The sequence below is a fragment of the Eurypyga helias genome, unplaced genomic scaffold (genome assembly GCF_000690775.1).
Source record: "Eurypyga helias isolate BGI_N326 unplaced genomic scaffold, ASM69077v1 scaffold16562, whole genome shotgun sequence".
NCBI lineage: Eukaryota > Metazoa > Chordata > Aves > Eurypygiformes > Eurypygidae > Eurypyga > Eurypyga helias.
Genome location: NW_010235673.1, coordinates 2232 through 10534, shown reverse-complemented (window position 1 = coordinate 10534; position 8303 = coordinate 2232). Strand labels below are relative to the sequence as shown.

At 58.2% G+C, this 8303-nt stretch overlaps 1 protein-coding gene across 1 annotated transcript in view; it reads left to right on the top strand.

The window, feature by feature from the left end:
• DIS3L2 (DIS3 like 3'-5' exoribonuclease 2) overlaps window positions 1-8066 on the top strand; it is a gene marked incomplete at its 3' end in the record, with an annotated part of 168980 nt that extends 160914 nt beyond the window's left edge. Inside the window, exons 14-19 of the mRNA XM_010146847.1 lie at window positions 1459-1642; window positions 2802-2888; window positions 6415-6562; window positions 6839-6969; window positions 7165-7269; window positions 7965-8066. Coding sequence (XP_010145149.1) covers window positions 1459-1642; window positions 2802-2888; window positions 6415-6562; window positions 6839-6969; window positions 7165-7269; window positions 7965-8066 — 757 coding nt within the window. The remainder of the gene's footprint in view (window positions 1-1458; window positions 1643-2801; window positions 2889-6414; window positions 6563-6838; window positions 6970-7164; window positions 7270-7964) is intronic.
• Between the last annotated feature and the right edge of the window lie 237 nt (window positions 8067-8303).

Sequence of the window (8303 nt, the reverse complement as noted above, 5' to 3'; positions counted from 1 at the left end):
CCGGGGCGGCGGGCTCATGCCCCAGCCCCTGGCCGATTGGCGGGTGTTTTGGGGGACGGGGTGGGTAGCCCGCTCCCACTTGGGCTGTGCTGCTCCCACCCCTTCCCGCGCTGCCCACGAGCGATGGGCGTCCCTCCTGCCCTCCCTGTGCGGTCTGAACTATCGGCCTCTGGATCAACATGCGCTGGGAGAGCCCACAAGGCTCTTGTTGAGAAACCTCCTTCCCATTAAACATGTTCCCACTGCTGATTATCACCATCAGGTGCTTATTCCTCCTCAGGGCTCGTCTTTTATTTCCTTTCTCTTCCAAGTTCTTGGCAAGTACTCCCAGGCTGGGAATGTATCGCTGCTAGACCAAGTACCCCAGGAGCGCAGCACCCTGCTCGTCTCACCGGGCCAGTCTCCCCAGCCATGGCCAGTGCTGGAGGCTGCAGGACCACCACCTCCAGCCCTGGGCCCCCAGCACCCCGCGCCATCGCCGCTTTGCCTGCAGGAGCGACGGGGCTGAGCCGGCGTAACCGGTGACAGCTCGCTGGGGCATTGCTCGGAGGATGAGGTTACTTCTGCAAATCTGTTATCTTTTTTGGCAATTAGCACCAGTTAGGAGCCCTGGGAATACAGGCAGCAAATAGCAGGAAGCCCAGTTAAGCACATCTCTCTGCTTATCTAAGCCCGGTTAAACAAGTCTCCTGTGGCAAAGCCCTACAGCTGGTAGCACAACCCATAAACGCTCCACAGATGATCTCTAGCGCTGGGATTGTTTTTCTTTGTGGCGCACAGTCCCGGAGAGTTCCGTAGAAGGCGTCTCCACTCAGAGGTGGAAGGTGGGGGGCTCACCCCAGCCCCGGATAACCCCAGCAGTCTGCAGGTTGGATGGAGGAGCCCGCGGAGCCCTTTGCATCGCCTGGATGCTGGAGGCAGCCCGGCAGCGAGCTGCGCTGGTGGCTTTCCCTGCCTGGGGGCCGCATCGTGCTCTGGGTGGAAGCCCGGCGTGGGGCAGGGCTCGGTGGCTGGGCTTGACCACACATGTTGAGCTCGGGAGGGGGGCAGCGAGCGAGACGCTGTTTTCTCTGGCTCAGGAACACAGCGACGCGTGTTTGTTTTCTGTGCTGTATCTCGCGCAGTGTTTGTTTTGCTTGTCGAGCATTTCAGGAGGTAAAATGACCTAAAGGGAGATTATTTTATCCTAATTTAAGCTGTCAATTTGTCACGGACTTCTGCTTGTCTGCGCCAGCAGGATGGCTTGCTCTGCGTCCCCGAGGAAACCTCACCTAGAAAGTGAGAATGTGGGGGGGGATTTGCTGCAGTCTCACATCTAATCTGTGCTTCTAACAGCAACTACAAGCTGCTCCCTCGTTCCCCCGTGTCGTATGAATTCCCATCACTGTGGGCTGGCTGGGCTTCCCGTGGGACTGCCCTTTCTAACTGGGGCCTGGGGTTGTTTGTCTCGTGTTGCAGGCTGGTGGAAGAGTTCATGCTGCTCGCGAACATGGCCGTGGCCCATCAGATCTACCGCTCCTTCCCCGAGCAGGCTCTGCTTCGCCGCCACCCCCCGCCCCAAACCAAGCTGCTGAAAGACCTCATGGAGTTTTGCAACCAAGTCGGCCTTGACATTGACTTCAGCAGCGCGGGGACCCTGCACGTGAGTGCGCCGACCTGGCGGGGAGCAGCGTGGGTACCCATGCGGTGGCATGTTTATTCCCCGTCCCGCTCTGCCCAAGCAGAGCTCAGGACTATCCCATGCCGAAACAACACGCCTCCCTCACTCGTTCTTGGCCCCACCAGCATTGGGGAAGGGTGGCCCAGCCTATCCCAGTCACCCATGTGGTGCACAGAGCTGAGAGCAAGGCAGGGAGGGCCTTGTCGGTGACCCCAGCGCTGCCCTCTCTGCAAGGGGAAGGATGTTGCAGTGCAGGAGCACTCGCTAAGACACCCAGATTTCCTTTCCCTGCCTTCTCTCCACAGGTCCCGGGCAGAGCATTTGCTCTGTACCACAGGAAAAGTAGGTCTGCAAGGGAGTGTTTCTGTCCGGGCTGCTGAAGGGCTCGGGGAGGGCAGGGTGGGGAGTGGGGTGGCTGGTAAGGACTGGAGAGCAGTGCTGGGAAAGGTCAGCCACAGCCCGTGCGGGAGGTATCCGACCGATCCTCTGCTGAGTGTGTCCTGAGGCTGAACTCCAGCTGAACGGCACAGCACAGGTTCCAGGATTTTCTTTACTGCCGCAACTGGACTGTGGATAATCCTCTGTTAATCCCATCCTCGCTGGCCTCCCGCACGCCCTCCGTCAGCTGGGACTGCTGTTCCCGCTTGCGGGCTGCACCAGGGCTATGTCAGCAGACGTGGGGCTGCGCACTCAGCTCCTCTCCTGCACTTCGAACCCTCCAGCCCTTCCTGGCCGCTAGCCCGAGCAGTGACCTCCCGAATCCAGTCTTCCAGAGTCCCGTTGGGCCATGCGCTGGAACTCTCCGTAGCCAGATGGGAGCCAGGCACAGGTCAGGGGAGGGAATACGGGTGCTCTCACACGCTGCACATCTGGGGATGGAGCCGGCGGTCCCTGTGCCCCAGTGCTCCTTCCCATTGACCCCAGAAGGTGGGTCAGTGCTCAGGACTCTGTGCTGTCCTGTCAGGGCTGCTGGGACCAGACCAAAGCCTAGTTTCACGTGCATTTTTTGGCTTAGAGGAGGATTTGCAGGGAAAGGAGGAATTTGGCTTTGACGAGCTGCTGTTTGCCCCAGTAAGGTCTGCCTGGGTCCCCCTGCCCCCATAGCTTGCCTACGCTGAATGCTCTCTCTTTTCTCCTCCAGAAAAGCTTAAATGAAACGTTTGGCGCTGACAAATACTCCGAAGCTAGGAAAGAAGTGCTGACCAACATGTTCTCCAGGCCCATGCAGGTGAGAACAGCACTCCGCTGTCGGACACGTCTGCCTGTAGCTGTCTGCTGCGGCTCCATCGTCAACCCTCGCCCTTCTGCGTCTTCGTAGCTGGCTGTTACGTAGAGGGGGAGTGAATGGACACCAAATGTGGTGCTGCAGGGCTGCCGGCAGCTTCCCTCAGTGCCTCCAGCCCCATGGAGCCTGCAGTGGGGGTATCCCCAAGGCAACAGAGCTTCAGTGGATGGCAGGGCCAGGCTGAGTCGTTCCTCACCCCCCATAGGGTCCCTGTGAGCAGTGGTAGGGCTGTGTCGCCCTTGCAGTTGCATGTGGGGTGTGAGCAGACTCACGGGGACCCAGCCTGCTCTGTGGACAGCCGGTGGCGGGCTCCGTGGTTCGTGTTTGTGCTGTTTCTTCATATCATGATATCCCAACCGGTCCACAGAAGGAATCAAGAGTGAGGATGATGTAGGAATGTGGGACTGGCCACAGGCCACATGGTCCTAGAAGCAGGGAAGCTCTGGAAACTCTTTGGTTTCCCTCCAGACCAAGAGGCTTCTGTGAAGGTCTGCAGTGGAGGCTTGTGCTACTCACACTGATTGTCGTTTGGTACATCTGCAGTTCAGGACAATTATTCAGGTGCTTATCACCATCAGAAGAAGGTTTTGTGAAGCCTCTGCCGTTCTCCATTTGGAGCTGGTCATAGCACAGCCTCTTCTGAGGGAAGTCCTACCCCACAGGGGGAAGGGACACGTTCCTGAAATGGTCTCGCTGCTGTGGCCTGCTTATCGCTGCAGGAATGAATCATCTTCCCAACATCACTCATCTGACTGTCACTTTTCTAATTAGCTTACTTGCTCCATTTACTCATTAGCAGTTGCCTGAAGTCCTGCTGTACTTTAGTGACTTAATGTTTGCTTGCCGGTGGTACTGGGGACTGAGGCCGTTCGGTAAATCACCCCCTCGTGTCCAGCTCAGGAGTGCTGCTTCGTGAAGTGCAGGGAGTGTCCTCTGGAGCCTGCTGTGTTGTCACAGATCCCACTCTGGCTTGTCTTGGTCTTTTCTGTCACATCTTCCTTTTCTGGTGGAAGGTGTACTGGTGACCTGAACTCCTTGGGGTCCCTCTCTGGTCCTGCTGACACAAGCCTGGGCTTTGCCAGCAGCAGCGTGTGGAGAAAGCCCAGCTGCTGACTGGGAGAGATGAGCAAGGGGAGGCAGCTCAGTTCTGCAGTGGCACCAACGAGGAGATAAGCTTTTTGGGACCCACTGACTTGCTGAGATTTTGTGGCTGTGGTCGGAGAGGGGGTGGGTGTGCTCTGAGATAGCTTCCAGTGGCTCGTGTTAAGATTTAGGCCTTTGAATACATGTTAGATCCATACATGAAAGCGGTATCAGCGTTTTGGGGATGAAGTCTTCCGCGGCATAGATGCCAGACAGAAAGCTTGTGGAAGAAGAAAGAAGAACTTTCAAACGAGATATTCACGAGACATGATTTTGGCAGGAACTAGTCCCATTTCACTGTCAGAAAACCAACGTGCTCACGTGCTCAGGTGTGCTGCGCACTCACACCTGGCAAACGTGCTCTCAGGAGATTTCCCTGAGAGGAGGATTTTTTGCTGTTTCCTATCAGTACTAGAGCAGATGGAAGAATCAGCCCCCTCCTGCCCATCTCCCCGGACGTCGTGGTCCCTCTTGGGGGCGAGGACACAGTGTTGGCAGCTGCAGGGGCCTGTGCCGGTGTCAAGGGCTGGGCCCTGACAGATGGTGCGGCGAGACCGTCTGCTCAGGGCAGCGGAGAGTCACCCTGCGCACAGCTCCCAGTGATAAAGCTGGTGTTTCAGGGACGAGGCTGCAGTGAAATCAGCCAAAACAAGCTGCCCACAGGTTTAACCCGTGGTCGCGCCAAGCCCGCGTCGTCCATCTTCGCTGCACGCCGGTGGTCCAGGCGGCAGGCTCTTGGAGGAGGCGGGAGATGGGAAGCAACTGGTGATGTGTGTGCTGGGGGAGCGCCTGGATTGCCGTGCCAGGAGCCTTGCCACAGATGAAGGAGCAGCGACACACCATTTCTCAGGGGCTCAGTCACTCGGGGATTCAATCTGTCCGTGAGAGGAAGGCCGCCCCTGCTCGGCTGGGGCTCATTTATTTCCAGGCTCCTCACCATTCTCTGGGGATTGCGGCAAACCCTGGGGATTTGAGAACACTTGTGAGTCAAATCTGTTAATGAGAAAACATCTGCTTGGTGCCAGGCTGATGTCACTGCAGAGTACCGCTGGGCATAGGGAAGGGATACGCCCTTCCCGGTGCCTTTCTCGGAGCAGGGATTTTGACCTGTGCTCTGCTCTCTACCTACCTGGCATTGCAGGGACCTTCCTCCCTTCTGCCCCGGAGCCTGGCAAAAGTGCAATTTCATGCTGTCTGTCTGCACAAGGGCACTCCTCTTCTCCTGCAGCAGCCTCCAGCGCTCGGCATGTCTCCCTGCCTGACCGCGCAGAGCCTTGTTCGATGGGAGCCGAGCTAATTGAGTGGAGACTGTACTTCGTGGAGTCCATCAGAAACAATTTAATTCTGGGTTGTGGAAATTGGCAGCCACCGCAGCTCCTATCCCAGCTCTTGGGTCTCATAATAAGGCCGGGACCGATGCTGCTTTTTTTAACCTGCTCTGTTTACTTACCCGGATCAGTGTGTTGCTGCTCAGCAGGAGCTGGCTGTGCTGCTGGACTGGAGAGCGGAGGATGCAGCTGCCCAAACCATGGATCCCAGGATGGCTCTGTAATCAGAGCTGGCTACTCCTGTTTTTTTTAAATCACTCGCTCTTATTTTTAAATGGGTTCACTCAATCGCCACTGTGCCGTGACCCTGCCGCAACCCCCCTGACCTGCGCAGCCTCCCCTCCCCGCCTGGGCTCGGCCCCTGTTGTTTTCCCAGCTCCCAGGGCTGGTGTTTCACAGATGTAAAAATAAAAGCTGTAGCATGTGGGATAATAGGGGCGGCGCAGCCGGGAGAAGAGGCTGCTGAGCAGCACGGTGCCTCCACGGCCCCGGTGTTGGTTTAGATGGGCAGTCCAGCTTCCCAGCTGTCGTGGTGGATGGAGCAGCAGGGATCACAGCAGGGCTGTCTCCTCCTCCTCAGTGAATGGAGGAGCTGCTCATCCCGTGGCTCTCCGAGCAGGGGTGATGGGTGTGCCGAGCCTGCAGCCGGACCAGAATCAGAGAGCCTGGCATGGGAGCCACTGGCCATGAGTGAGCCCCAGGGCCTGAGGAGAAGCAGAAAGCTGCTTAAACCCATGTGTGACATGAAAGCTGGTACAATCCCTGGGGCCAGGCAGGGTCAGCTGGCAGCCAGCAGCTCTCTGCAGCAGTTTTGCCCCCTTTGCTCTGTGCTCGGTTCCTGCAGAGCCACCATGTCCCTGCACAGCCTGAACTGAGCAGCAGGTGAAGGACCGTCAGCTGCTGAAGCTCCTTCTCACAGCCACAGACCCCTCCAACCTCCTGCAGGGTCCTGCCACCGTCCTTGATCACACCTTTCCCTCTCTTCTTTCCCCTTCCAGATGGCTCTCTACTTCTGCACTGGCATCCTGGAGGACGAGACCCTCTTCCGTCACTACGCCCTGAACGTGCCCTTCTACACCCACTTCACCTCGCCCATCCGCCGCTACGCAGACATCATCGTGCACCGGCTCCTCTCCGCTTCGCTTGGTGAGCGCTGCCCGGCTGCTCGCACAGCAGCCCTGGGTGCTGTGAGGACAGGGGGTGCTCTGCCTGGTGCAGGCAGGACTCCTGGGTGCCTGCCTTGCCTGCCAAGGACGCTGGGCGCTGGGAGACTGTGTCCCACGGGGCAGCTGCCTGGCACGTGGGTGCCCTCAAGTAACAGGGGCACAGCGCTGAATTGGACAGCTGAGGCCAGGGTGCCTTGGCATGGGTCTGGAGCAGGGGGGAGCATGGGCACATCATTGTCACTTGTCCCCTTCCCAGGTGCCAGCTCCCCCATCAAGATGGAGAAAGAGGCCATCCAGAGACAGGCAGATCACTGCAATGACCGGAAGATGGCTTCCAAGAGGGTGCAGGAGCTCAGCGCTGACCTCTTCTTTGCCATCTTCGTCAGGGTAAGAGCCAAGGCTGTCTTCCCCCGAGCATCTCTGGATTTCCCCGTGGAGGCTCAGCCTGGATGCCACCGGGCAGGGGGCTGTGTGGCTGCCCAGCTGGCCTGAGGAGGGACAAACAGTGAAGCAATGGCCAGAGCTCCCCTTGGGGGAGCTGGACGGGGATGCCGGTGTAGTGACAGCCCTGTCTTTTGGCAGGAGTGTGGTCCTCTAGAGTCAGAGGCCATGGTGATGGGTGTCCTGAACGAGGCCTTCGATGTCCTGGTGCTGAAGTTTGGAGTCCAGAAGCGCATCTACTGCAATGTAGGTACCTCCCCAGTGTGAGCTCCAGCCAACGCTGCCTCACCACAGAGGATTGCAGCTGCCTGGTATCATCGGAGGTGGTGGCTGTTCTGGTGCCCTTCTGTGCCAGCCCTGCAGCCAGGCTACCGGAGAGGTGTCCCCTCCTCTCCTTCTTGGGGTGTCCCCTCCATCCCCTGGCTGGTGGAGGACTGCTTGGCTGGAGCAGCCCAGTCTCTGAAGGCCAGCTTCTCCCTGCTATGTGCAAGAGGTGATCTAGTCTAGGTAAAAGGGAATAAAAGCAGATTCCGGGTGACAAAGATCAACACAGATCTGAAGCAAGGAAAGGGAGGGAGGCTGGTTTTCAACTCCTTTAATCAGACAGTTTGTCGGGGCTGTGACAGCACCACTGTAGGCCAGCACCCGTGGCTGGTGACAGCATCTTCTCCTAATAACCTGGTTATATGGCTGGCAATGACATCTTTAAACAGGACATGCAGTGTGATATAGGGGCTGTTTGTGTATCACAGCAGCCCCTGATTTACGTGCTAGGCTCAGGCTCACGGGCTGCAGCATGCCGGTAGTTAAAGAGCTGCAGAGGCAGCATGCCGGGCAGAAGCAGCATCCTCCCCATCCGCAGCCCAAGCGGAGTGGGAGGCTGAGTGTGGGGGGCTGTTGGCAGGGCCACAGACTGCTCCCAACATTCTCCCTGCCTGCAGGCGCTGCCCTTGCTGGGATTCCACTTCCAAAAGGTTGGGAGGAAGCCAGAGCTGACACTCATGTGGGAGCCAGAGGAGCTGGAGCAGGAATCTGTGCCCCAGGTAAGACCCCCCCAGCACAGGATGGGCTCACAATACCATGGGGCTGGTGTGGAGGCTGTGCAACATGTGGATCCCTTGATGTCCGCAGGGACAGGTCGGGGAGGCAGGACTGCCTCTGGGGCTGTCAGGTCCTGCTGTCCCTCTGTGTCCCCTCCCCAGTGAGCCTGACCTCAGCCTCAGTCTCCTCTGCCATCCAGCCCTGCTCCATCCCATCGCTGCCCCTGCATCTGACCCCTC